This window comes from Bidens hawaiensis, unplaced genomic scaffold (genome assembly GCF_021521415.1).
Source record: "Bidens hawaiensis isolate Kalapana, Puna unplaced genomic scaffold, B.hawaiensis_p1.1 tig00003115_1, whole genome shotgun sequence".
NCBI classification, from domain to species: Eukaryota; Viridiplantae; Streptophyta; class Magnoliopsida; order Asterales; family Asteraceae; genus Bidens; species Bidens hawaiensis.
Genome location: NW_027491167.1, coordinates 1594444 through 1608201, shown reverse-complemented (window position 1 = coordinate 1608201; position 13758 = coordinate 1594444). Strand labels below are relative to the sequence as shown.

The 13758-nt window shown below is 43.1% G+C and overlaps 2 protein-coding genes across 2 annotated transcripts; one reads left to right on the top strand and one right to left on the bottom strand.

Annotated features, from left to right (window-relative positions):
• Positions 1-877: 877 nt before the first annotated feature.
• On the top strand, positions 878-2911 carry LOC143622267 (uncharacterized). The gene is made up of 7 exons (XM_077093460.1): positions 878-1156; positions 1242-1312; positions 1394-1530; positions 1618-1667; positions 1758-1832; positions 1933-2159; positions 2199-2911. The coding sequence occupies exons 1-7, from the start codon at positions 954-956 to the stop codon at positions 2522-2524; spliced, it is 1089 nt and encodes a 362-aa protein (XP_076949575.1). The 5' UTR covers positions 878-953; the 3' UTR covers positions 2525-2911.
• Positions 2912-3972: 1061 nt separating this feature from the next.
• On the bottom strand, positions 3973-5787 carry LOC143622266 (putative carboxylesterase 16). The gene is made up of 2 exons (XM_077093459.1): positions 4813-5787; positions 3973-4719 (listed from the first exon to the last, which is right to left on the bottom strand). Exons 1-2 carry the CDS (start codon positions 5598-5600, stop codon positions 4179-4181), a joined length of 1329 nt encoding a protein of 442 aa, XP_076949574.1. The 5' UTR covers positions 5601-5787; the 3' UTR covers positions 3973-4178.
• Between the last annotated feature and the right edge of the window lie 7971 nt (positions 5788-13758).

Here is a 13758-nt window from a genome sequence, read left to right as displayed (position 1 = left end):
GGGTTGTTTTTTTAAATTAGAACAACGGGGAATACACTTTAGTTTTTTTAGCTTTTTATTTATATTTTGAGTGATATTTGTTATTATTTTTTTGAAAGGTATTTTATCTCAATTATCTAAATACCACAAATAATTCTCATTTTTATCATTTTTACAACCCTTGTATTTTAACCCTCACCTTTGTTTTAGTTAAAAAAAAAATAGAATTTTATAGTCCAATAATTATGTTCTACGTATTGAACAACCACTAGCTTGGTCTAGTGACAAAGGTGTATGCATGTCTTACAACCAAATGATTGTAGATTATAGTCTCACTTGAGAGATGAGGTGCAAGATGAAAAAAATTATTTATAAAAAAAAGAGATGTTATCTTCAAACGCCACACCCTTGGTGTTTGAACAACTCTATATGACTTGTATATGGTCTATACGAGTCGTATTGCCCACATTTATTGACATACGTACCGAGGGGACATGATGACAACTTTTTTCAGTCTACACGAGCAGTATAGATTATATACGAGCTGTACATGTTTCCTGACTCGTATAGCTCACTTACAACATCTAACATATCGTATAGGAGCTATACGACTCGTATAGATAACATGTCCGAGTGCACTTTGATCGAAGATTTATACGACTCGTATAGTTCTTATACAAGTAGTATAGGCTTTTCTGGTGTTTGAATACTCTTTTTGTTGTGTATAACTCAAGAAAAAATATACTTATTGGGCAAGCCCACACTAAAGCCCAATTAAATCAACGGTTGTAGATGAAGGTCCACCATAACTGCTACACACCTGCTACACAGAATAAGTACAAATTATAGCCGTTGTAATAACAATAGAAACACAATTCAAAAATCCAGCCGTTATGTCCATTCACATCTTCTCTCTTTCTCTCTCACACACACAGTAAAATCATTCTCTGCAAGCCAACAGGCGATCTAAGAAGATGGTGGATGGAGAAACGAAACAATCCGAACCCGGGAACTGTTTACTCAGCCCCGGGTTTCGATCGACAGCCGCGATGGCCGGGTGGGACGAAGAAGCACTGTTATTGGCTTCACTTGTCGTCGAAGACACGCCGGTTCGTGATTCCAAACAGCGCAGACGGTCCGATCCGATGTTCAAAACCCCACCTACTAATTCAAGAAGGTACCACCAAACCCTAATTAGTTATTATAATAATAAGCGATTATATGGTTTGTAAGTGTCAAATGATGGGTTTGTTTTAATTTAGGAAACGTAGAGATCAGAGGAAGAGTCCGGTTTCAAAATTTGTGAATGTTCTTGATCTTGCTGAACAAGAAGGTTTGTTACAATTTTTTGCCCTAATTTGGTGGTTGATTTTTTTATAAAATTGAACCCTAATTTGGTGTAATGTGTTAATAGAAACTATTGAAGAGAAGAAAGAACAGAAGATTGATGCGGATGTTAATGGTAAAAAGGCTGAGAAATCGAATGAAACGAGCTCTGGAAACGCATTGATTCCGTGCATGGATCGGCTTCGTGAAGAACTCTCTTGTGCGGTAAGTGATATTCGGCTTCTTTAATGTAAAGATACAATTTCTGATTTTCTATATGGCTAATTAGGAATATGTTTGTTCTTTTTTTAGATTTGTTTAGAAATTTGTTTTGAACCGAGTACGACTTCTTGCGGGCACAGGTACAGTTCATAATTTGCTTTAACAACCATTATAAATAATAAAAACCAAATTTATGTTAGGATTATAACTTTAACTTTAAAATCATGTAGTTTTTGCAAGAAATGTTTGAGATCTGCTGCGGATAAATGTGGCAAGCGCTGCCCGAAATGCAGGCAACTTATCAGGTACTGCGATACACCAGTTTTTACATCAGATGATCGAAAACATTTTTTTAAGTCTTTATAATGGATTAACGGTAAATCTTTGGTTGTTTAATTGTTTCAGCAATGGAAGATCTTGCACCATCAATACGGTTCTATGGAACACGATACAGCTTTTGTTTCCACAAGAAATAGAGGCAAGAAAGGTGTCGGTCGGAAATTCAACCACCGCAGAATCTGGTGACCTCCTAAGCCCGCCACCAAGACGAAGGAACCAATACCGGAGTGTAATCCAAGCGTTAAATAGCCCTGAAGGAGAACAGTTAAGTTTGGAAAGGAGGCGCAGGACAAGTGGTAATAATAACCACAACCACAATTTGAGCAGGACAGGTGGTAATAATAACCACAACCACAATTTGAGACACCAAAGTTTCCTTCCTGCTTCGGTTGTGTTACTCAACAGTAGAGAGGCGGGAGATAATAGTGTGAGCAGGAGGAGGAGGCGGCGGGAGGCGGTGGTGCCGTCACCGCCAGAAGATGAGGATGCTGCTTTGGCTTTGAGATTGCAGCGAGAGGAGTTTATGGGGGCGTTTGGAGGGTCTGAAGCACCGCCACAAGAGCCGCAACGTGGTGGAAGCTCGGTTGCAACAGCTTCTAGTAATTTGAGGGCAATGGCATCTAGAGCCATCCGTCTTCGTAATCTTCGTGGGCGGTGAATTTAAGACTTGTTAGCTGTTTTGGTCACAATTTCTGTGAAGAGTAAATGACCAGGTGTTATTTCTTCTGTTACTAATTTCATTTGGAGGTCAAGCATTCTTGTAACTGTGTCTTGTGGGTTTTTGGTTGGCATGTTTTGACTTATTATGTAATCATTTTGGGTGGAATTCTTTTTATGTTTCTAATTTAATATGGAAGATGTTGAAAGTCATCCATCATCCTACTGTAGTAAATTATTTCAGATTATTACATCTTAATCAAATCCAATATCGAATGTCTCACCTAAATGACTTAACACGTTTTTAAACGCGTTAGCTAGCTGTTAGTGATAATAGAACTTATTAGTTAAATGTGCTCATATAAGAATAATTCTGGATGGGTGGTTGCAAGCCCATCTGTGAAACTCATTTAAACTGTTTACATATTAATGATTTTGTACACCATAAAAATCTATATATCAAAAAGGCACTAGCAAGAAGCTAGGGACCAAAAACAAACACTTCGTTTTACACAACATCAAATTTACACCAAGAGGATAATTCTATCAAGTTAAGATTTGCTCTATATCTAATCCATAGGAAAGATATAACCTTGATGTCCTCCAAAAAGTTTTGGACATTAATCACCTTTCCTTTGAACACAATGTTTCTTCCGCACCAAATGCATCTTCCTTTGAAATAAAGAGAGTTCACCAAGACCAAAATGTCACTAAATAGCAGATTTGTCTCCAAATTTCTTGGGTTAAATCGCACAAAATTAAAGATGACGTGGAGCTTAAATCAACACCCCTTTCTTGCTAGTGAGACTGTAATGGGAAGTCTTTCTTGAAGTCTTTTATTGGCATCTAACTATTCCACTCGAAGTAAGAATCATATGAACCCATTTGTTTCTCTATCAGCAAGCCAAGAGATTGGGATGAAAAGGCACCCAAATCACCAACAGCCAACCCCATTTGTCTTGTGAGTTGATAGATACAAACTTGAATAAGCAATGCCTTACAGTTCCTCCAATGAGATTGCTCACTATCGTCCAACAACCGTCTTTCCTTGGAGCATTTTCATACTACCAAGGTATTGAGAATGAAAAAACAGTTTGATACCTTCATAGTTTTGGATGAAGTTAAAGCAAATGAGACCAGAAATAAATCACACAAGCTTGTTTGACACCCAACAATCTAGCCAAAACGCAATTTCTTTGCCATTACCAAACCGTCCCGGCGTTAACTCTCCTAATTTGATGCCAGATCTAGATAGATCATAATCAATAGGGCAAATGTTTTCGAGAAAGACCTTGAATTGCACTGAATACAACAGACAACCTTGTACGTCATCTCTTATCCGTTTTTGACCCCCGCCTCCATTTACTGAGCAGTGAATATACTATGCTAGTGAATGAAAATGTCGCGAGAACCTTGGAAATTGTTTTCTGGAGACCGCCACTACAAAGAGAAACATAAACACCGGGAGATTCATTTATAATACATCAGTACAAATGTTACAATATTGTTTGTTACAAGGGAAAGAACAAATATGTCCACAATGGAATCAATCAACACGGAGGTAAGTAGTATCTCTCATAACTCAGCTATATTTTAACATAACGGTGTATCATACAAAAACCAGAACAAAACCTGAATGGTATCTTTCCGTTTGCTTAATATGAGAACTCATGACCTCTAAGTGAGATATATTTCTTAACCCATATAGCAATATCTTCTGCACACGCCTGCGCTTCAGGTGTCCTTAAAAGCATATCTAGAGTAGCAAATTCATGAACACAGTCCTTGTAATCTAAAACTGGCGCATCTACATTCACCTTCTTTAGCTCCTGCGCGTACGCAATGGCACAGTCCCTCATCCAATCATGTTCTGCCACAACGGTTAGTGTAGGTGGCATTTTTTTTAACGGGGGCCCGCCTCTGTTGGGAGTGAGGGGATTGGCTGCAGGATGGTCCAGGTTAAACTCATCTTCTGGGAGGAAGAGTCTCCATGCCAGTATGCCCATTGACTTGTCAAAGAAATAAGAGTTTGATAGTTTTATTTCAGATCGTGTGGGTGCATTTCCGATAAAGAACGGGTACATTAACACCTGAGCGACCACTTTAAGCGGAGATAATAATGTACCAGATTCGACTGATTTTTGAGCCACGTAATCCGCAATGTTTGCACCACAACTCACTCCAAGAAGAACACATCTGTACACAATATTCACCAAGAACTGAAAATCTGAAACCAACTATTAACTAAGAGAAATGATAATAATAATAATAATAATAATAATAATCTACCTGGACGGATCTCCATGCGCAGCAAGCCACGGCTCCACCAACGAAGCCCCAAACGCATCCACAACATGCCCTTGAACATCCGACTTCCTCGAATCAACTTTCTTCCCAAACGACTTCCCACACTCCGCCAAATTCGCTTGTTTCGCAAGCCAATGCAGCACTTTCATCCCATCCTCAAAAGCAGCCGGATACCGATTCTCAGGAGCCAGCCTGTACCCAACCGCCACCACAATCACATCACACACCTTGGCAATCCTCCGACAAAAGAAATCATTCGCCACCGAATCACAGCTTCCCGCAACAAACCCCCCTCCATGAAACTGAACCATTAAAGGCAGCTTCCTACACTTGTGAGTAAACGGCGAGTAGCCTCTGTAAGTACAACTTTCCAACTCCATACTATAACTATTCCTCCGATTACCTTGAGTTGAATTACTATTATTATTATAAGTTTCGGTGGAGCCGTAGCTGTACCGACGAGTAATGGCGTTGGCGGAATTGGTAGGGAAGGATCTGGATCGGTTGGTTGTAGCATCCGGCTTTACGAGGCAGGAATCGGGAAGGAAGATGCGAACGGAAAGTGAGGAGGAAGGATCAATGTGAATGTCTTTGGTGGCAACGCCGTCGGTGAATACAGGGTTTGCAGGCGCAGTGGTTTCTTCTTCAGGGCGAGATGTGACGCCGAATGAGGTGTCGGTTAAATTAGGGTTCTGGATTCGGTTCTGTAACCGTCGCTTTAATATTAATTTCAAAAACACACTGTATAATTTAACAGCGACACTAGGCATTTCGGACAAACCCTAATTAATTAATAGCTAGCACACAGTAGTTTACCTTACCACACTCTATCAAACAATGTGAATGGATTGATTTACCAGGTCGGATTAAGGTGATATTCCATATTAGCTTGGTTGTTCTTCAATGGCGGATGAAGAGAGAGAGAGAGAGTGATGGAAAGGTGTAAATGATGGTGCCAGGCGCTGTGTCGTGTTTTGGCATTTTTGGGGATTATTATTATTATTATTATTATTATTATTATTATGCTAGTAAAATGCTGCTAGTGGAAGGAAATGACTAATGATAGAATACGTTTTGCTTGGTATGATGGTTTGTGCTTTACGTGTTGTACAATTGAATGTACAATGCCTTTTTCAATTTCAATCAACAATAATCGTTAGCTGTTTTACTAAGGTTTAATTTACAAAGTCGTGTTTTAAGAGAATGAAAGTTTGTTATAAAAAATTATATTATTTTGATTTTGGTTGATCCCATCTTTCGTTAAGGATACGACTGGTTTTGGAAATCTTTAAAGAGTTAAGCAAATAGATGATGCATAGTACATAGTGGTTCGTGTGAACCCATCATATGTCTACCACTAGGCGTTTCATCAAGAGTTGCTCTTAACTATGATCTTTTTGAAATCGATAAAGATCACTATGTACAAATCCTCTTGTAGAGGTAGGGTATGAAACCCACTATTTGACAAAGTATAACACTAACTGCATACACTGGGCGGAACACTAGGCGCCCGGAAATCACTAACGCCAGGCGTAGTGCATGGCGCGAAGAGTGTAGTCCAATATAACTTTCCACCTCGGGAATGGTAATGCAAAGGTCACACCAACATGAGACAAAAAGATAGTAACCCACATAGGGATAAACACCAAACCAATGAGGATCGAACAACACATAAAGGACGGTACAAACAGTACAACCACGTCCTTGTCAAAAGGACATGATGTCCACCAACTTCCACCAACCACCACAACCGCACGAGTGGAGAATATTATTGGTAGTAAACCTGACAAGGTGGTTGGTCACATTCTCTCTCATCCGGCTATAAATACCAGTAAACCTCCAAATGGTAATGGATATACTTTCTCCTACTATCACTGTCAAATTATACTACATCGTAATATCAAGTACTGATTCTCACGCCGGATGGTGGTTACGAGAGAATCCCCCCCATTCCTCGTAACGAGCTCACAGTGTTCTGTTTTGCAGGTTACACTTGTCTGCGCCAAGAAGGTTTTATAACCCATCGTGTAGAATACTTAACCATTACCCTCGGACTAACGTGTTAGACCTTGAGGGATGAATTCGTGTTTCTTCACATCTCTCTAACAAGGTAGAGATTGTAGGGGTATGGTACTAAACCCGGTTTTACGACCCTAAATTTATTATGTTTGGCTTATTTTATTATATGGACTAATACAATGTTATTGGGCTGAGGGGTTTTGTGGAGGTAACTCTAACTGGGCTAGGCCCATTAGGGTACCATGATGGTGGCCATGAGACTCTCTATATAAGGAGGTCTCCACCTCCTTATTAAAAGGTCATGCTCAATAAGAGCCACCACCACTTTTTTGTGTCTGTAAACAAGAGATCTTTTAGATTTCTTAGCAGTCACCTCCACACCCCCGAAAAACCATTGCAGGTCTCAAGCAACAGGAGAAGAAGATCAAGACGTGGTTCGTTCATCTCGAAAATCCGTGGAAACATCGTCATGGATCAGGTCAGATTCATTTCGTGCTTCGACATTGGCGCCATCCGTGGGACGGCAACGAACTACCCTTCGATCATCATCTCGGCTGTCAGATCTCTCCCAGGAAAAACTCAGATCTGGAAGTTTATAGAAAAAGGCTTCAAGGCTTGTTCTATTAAAGCTCAAAAAGATCCATAGATCTAAAAGAGGCTTCCAGATCTGTGCAAAAAGAAACGGCCTGATTCGAATGATCAAGTCTCCGGATCTGTGATGGTTTTAAATCTGCTCCGAGCTTCAGATCTATCTAGATCTGATTTACAGATCTAGATCTAGATTACAGACCTGGATTTTAGGTTTAAAATTGCAGATCTAACTCTTAAATTGCAGATCCAAAAAGTACCAGACTTCCACCGCCGTGTACGCGCGCCCGCGGATTCTCACTCCGCAGCCGTGCATGTGCCGCCGCGGGAACCACCACGTGGGTTTCGCGCGAAAGACCTCCACCATATGGGTTTTGCGCAGAAGACTGCCATCACGCATGCTCGTCAGCGGGTCACCATTCCGCCGACATGCGTGAGCGCCCGTGGAAACCACCGCGAAAACCACCATGTGGGTTTTGCGCAAGAGACCTCCGCCATGCACGCGCACTCGCGAGTCACCACTCCATCGCCGTGCATGCGCGCATCAGGCCTCGCGCCAAACTTAAAGGTTGGGAATCCTCATAATATCCCATATGGCTACGCGCCAAACTTAAAGGTTGGGAATCCTCATAATATCCCATATGGCTACGCGCCAAACTTAAAGGTTGGGAATCCTCATAATATCCCATATGGCTACGCGCCAAACTTAAAGGTTGGGAATCCTCATAATACCCCATATGGCTACGCATCAAACTTAAAGGTTGGGAATCCTCATAATATCCCATATGGCTACACGCCATGCTTAAAGGTTGGGAATCCTCATAATATCCCATATGGCTACACGCCATGCTTAAAGGTTGGGAATCCTCATAATATCCCATATGGCTACACGCCATGCTTAAAGGTTGGGAATCCTCGTAATATCCCATATGGCTACACGCCATACTTAAAGGTTGGGAATCCTCATAATATCACATATGGCTACGCGCCATACTTAAAGGTTGGGAATCCTCATAATATCCCATATGGTTACGCATCACATGCTCTCACATATCACAGTCTACGCGCACGCGCACGCAACATCTGCGCGTGGCGCATAGCGCAAAGTCTACGCGCACGCGCATGCAACATCTGCGCATGGCGCATGACACAAAGCCAGAGCCTATGCGCACGCGCGTGCAACATCTGCGTGTGGCGCATAGCACAAAACCAAAGCCTATGCGCAAGCGCATGAAACATCTGCGCATGCCACACAGTCTACGCGCACGCGCACACAACATCTGCGCATGGCGCATGACACAAAGTCTACGCGCACGCGCATGCAACATCTGCGCGTGGCGCGGGACATAAAGTAGCTCGTAAGTCGCCTCACGCGCAAGCTTTATTATTCTTATAGCTCGTAAGCCGCAACTCGCGCAAGCTCAATTATTATTATAGCTCGTAAGTCGCCTCACGCGCAAGCTTTATTATTCTTAAAGCTCGTAAGCCGCAACTCGCGCAAGCTCAATTATTATTATAGCTCGTAAGTCGCCTCACGCGCAAGCTTTATTATTCTTATAGCTCGTAAGCCGCAACTCGCGCAAGCTTCATTATTATTATAGCTCGTAAGTCGCCTCACGCGCAAGCTTTATTATTCTTATAGCTCGTAAGCCGCAACTCGCGCAAGCTCCATTATTATTATAGCTCGTAAGTCGCCTCACTCGCAAGCTTTATTACTCTCATAGCTCGTAAGCCGCAACTCGCGCAAGCTTCATTATTATTATAGCTCGTAAGTCGCCTCACGCGCAAGCTTCATTATTCTTATAGCTCGTAAGTCGCCTCACGCGCAAGCTTTATGTTTCTTACAGCTCATAAGTCGCCTCGCGCGCAAGCTTCATTATTATTATAGTTCGTAAGCCGCAACTCGCGCAAGCTTCATTATTCTTATAGCTCGTAAGTCGCCTCACGCGCAAGCTTTGTGTTTCTTACAGCTCATAAGTCGCCTCGCGCGCAAGCTTCATTATTATTATAGCTCGTAAGCCGCAACTCGCGCCAGCTTCATTATTATTACAGCTCATAAGTCGCCTCGCGCGCAAGCTTTATTATTATTACAGCTCAAAGCCGCCTCACGCGCAAGCTTTATTATTCTTATAGCTCGTAAGTCGCCATGCGCGCAGGCTTTATTATTATTATAGCTCGTAAGTCGCCTCACGCGCAAGCTTTATTATTCTCATAACTCGTAAGCTGCCTCGCGCGCAAGTTATGTTACATTATTATCGAGACGCGCTCTCCATCTTTTATCAGGCCTCGCGCCACTATGATGCGTGCTATATCTTATTTATGACAGGGCACCATCATTATCATAAGGACCGCAACATGTCACCATCATGAGGAAAACCTCCCAAAACTCAAAGACAATAAAGACAAGGCCAAAGAAAAGGGAAAAAACCGCCCCATGACCTAACACACCTCATAAAGTCCAGCGCTCCACCTAGACGCTTGCGCGCCCAGGAGCAACGCTGGACTTGGGTGGCTTGTAGGGGTATGGTACTAAACCCGGTTTTACGACCCTAAATTTATTATGTTTGGCTTATTTTATTATATGGACTAATACAATGTTATTGGGCTGAGGGGGTTTTGTGGAGGTAACCCTAACTGGGCTAGGCCCATTAGGGTACCATGATGGTGGCCATGAGACTCTCTATATAAGGAGGTCTCCACCTCCTTATTAAAAGGTCATGCTCAATAAGAGCCACCACCACTTTTTTGTGTCTGTAAACAAGAGATCTTTTAGATTTCTTAGCAGTCACCTCCACACCCCCGAAAAACCATTGCAGGTCTCAAGCAACAGGAGAAGAAGATCAAGACGTGGTTCGTTCATCTCGAAAATCCGTGGAAACATCGTCATGGATCAGGTCAGATTCATTTCGTGCTTCGACAATTATATATGAAAATGATATACGATGTAATGTCATATGGATCGTTAAGGCAGAGTGATAGTAGTTTGCATAAGGAAAGATGAAAGCTTGTTACATTATTCATTAAAACACATGGGGCTATATATAGCCATACACATAATTACAGACGTGGGTATAATAAAAAAAACAATACAATACTAATTTCTATCCTAAACAAACGGTACAAGGAATAGACTAATTATTTTACGCAACGCGCCCTTCCTCAAACGTACACCTTCACTGCAAGTGATCAACATCTGTGCACTCTCCATTATTCAACTTGTAGAGAAAGCAACAACATGATCCAAACAACCCGCTAACCAACCGATCTACCAGCCCTTATGTTGAATAAATGACCACAAATTGTGGTCACATTTATTTTGTCACTGAAGAGGTATACACCCGCCTTAACATCGAGCGGAGCGGGTCACCCACAAGATATAGACAAGAGGCTTGAAATCAGGATGTCATGAAGACACAAAGCCAAAACTTATGCGTGTGGCGCATATCACATATGCTCACGCATATCACATATGTTCACGCATCACATATGCTCACGCGTATCACGTATGCTCACGCATCATATATGCTCACGCATATCACATCTGCGCGTGGCGCATCTGCGTGTGGCGCATATCACATATGCTAACGCATCATATATGCTCACGCATATCACATCTGCGCGTGGCGCATCTGCGCGTGGCGCATATCACATATGCTCACGCATATTACATATGCTTGCGCATATCACATCTGCGCATGAAACATCTGCGCGTGAGAATAAAGAGAAGACCTCGCGCATCCCCAGGATAGGCGCATATCAGACATGCACATAATTAACCACGTCCTTATCCAAATCAGGATAAGGACAACCATGATTGTGCTCATCAGACAACCTTCCAGAAGGTATCCTTTAAGGAATAAAGAATATGCTGATGTTGACAGCTGCCAATGAAGGATGGACAACTCAGCAAAACCCATGTGCTACCACGTGATTGCACATGGGTCAGGTGAAATACCTTGGTCAGAGAATAATCAATGAAAAAGCACCAGGTGTCCTAAGGACACGTGGCGCGAAGCAATAGGAGGAGGCCAAAATGGCCCTAATTGGGTCTGAGCCAAATCATTGGAAACCCTAACACTATAAATACCACACCACCTCCACAAGGGGAGGTAAGCAAGAAAATACATTCTAAGTCCTTACTCACTTTCAGATTATTATTATCTTCTCCTACAATATCTTATTCTCACACCGGAGGGTTACCCCAAAGAGGACCCCTATGTCCCTTTCTGAGGGGTAAGTTCACGGTGCTGCTCGTTTTGTAGGTGGAAGAATTCATATTCCGGAAAACCATCGGTGATACAACACACTCATACCCGAGGAAAGTTGATCGTCTACTAGTAAGTCGATCCACGTTTCTTCATTGGCGCCATCACTAGTTACAACGGCAACAAAACCACTATCTCATCAGTTCTCTCTGAAAATCTTCACCATGGTTTCCGGTGTTCGAAACAGCGATCAAGTTCTGGAGGATAATGAGCTTGAGGATGTTAATGAGGGACATCAGTTTCTGAGGGCGCCGCGTGATACTGCGCGCACCACCAGTAACCATCCCTTCATCACAACACCTCATAGCCAGACTGAAACTCCTCCAGACGATCTCACGTTCCAAAATCTGACTGGTGCAAAACAAAAAGGACCAATGGGTCCGGAAGTTGAAACCAATGACCCTAAAGAATGGCTCATAAACGAACAACGGCGTTTAATGGACAAATACAATGAGCTGGTCAAACACAAAAAGTTAGCCGACTTAACACAAAGGCTCGCATTTGATAAACAAACCATTCAGGGAACAACAAAAAGGGCGCGCGCGCCGGAAGATGGTCACTCTGTTCACACCGAACACGCTGATGTTAGTGATGAGGAAGAGGTGCATAGCATGAGGAAGACGCTAGATACTCATGCAGGAGGTTCACAGCTTCGCGCGCACATGAACATAGCGCCTGGAGCCAAAGTTGATATGGATCTATACACACCGTACAACCCGCAAGCGAAAGGGCAAGTGGACGTAACCACACCATATAGGCCAGCCATCTTGGTGAAGCATTCAAAATTCACTGAGCGCATTGCGAAGGCTCCCATTCAACACAAAACCAAGATGCCAAGTGGTCTAGGCAAGTACGATGGCACAACAGATCCAGATGATTTCTTACAAGGTTTTTACAACTCTGGAAACCTAGAAAGCTGGACGATGCCAACATGGTGTCACATGTTTGCTCGCTGCCTCACGGGCGCAGCGCGTGTCTGGTTCGAAAGCTTGCCGACAGGACAAATCGATGGGTTCGAAGAGCTATTGGAGAAGTTCCAGGCTCACTTTGTACAGCAGCGCAGACACACGCGCGACCCCGATGACATCATGCATTGCGTGCGCAGGAATGATGAAACCATTGAAGACTACATAACTCTTTTCAATCAGGAATCTCTTGCAATTTGAGGTATCACTGAACAACTCTTGCGCGTGGCCTTTATACAAGGTGCGCGCAGTGATCAACTCCGCAGAGCTCTCGTGAGCAGAGATGGCATGCCAACCACTTGGGCTAAGCTTATGGAAGCATCGCGAGTCTTCGCGCGAAATGAAAAACAAATTGCCCAGGACAGAGCAAGAGATAGAGGGCATCAAACAGAAGCACCACACAACAATGAAAGGAGGGGCAAACAAAACTCCGTATGGTCCAGGTTGCAACAAACCAGTTATTCTCCCGCAGAAAAGCAAGCGCAACAAAGTTCACCCCAGCCCCAAAAAGACATTCGTAATCGCGGAGAAGGTGACAAGAGGGAAGGCGGCAGAGAGCCTAACAGGCCTCTACCAAGAATATGGACTCCCCTCACCAAAACGCCTTCGCAAGTGTTAAGCACAGAGAATGTCCAGTTTAAAAGCCCCAAGCCATTACTCCATAAGGGACCACCAAACAGTGGCAAGTATTGTGAGTTTCACAAGTCCACAGGGCACAACACCGATGCATGCCACCATTTGAAGGATGCGATTGAAAGAGATGTGAAATCAGGCAAGTTGGCTCACCTGGTGAAAAACCCAAGACCAGAGAATGAACAACCAGACGGAGCCTCAGCCAGTAAAAAATTCAAAAGAATCTGTGTAGCTGAAGGAGGAAGGCAAGGGCAAGGATCGAGGAAGAGAAGCGCGCAAGTCCAAGGGGATTGGCGCGAGCAACAAGTAATCTTCCCAAGAATCAGAGGAGGCCCGTCTATCAGCAGTCCTCTAGTCATCACTGCACACATCGCTCATTATGAGGTGTCAAAAGTCCTGGTGGACACCGGCAGTGAATCAGACACCATGTATGAGCAATGTTTCAGGAAGTTGGATCC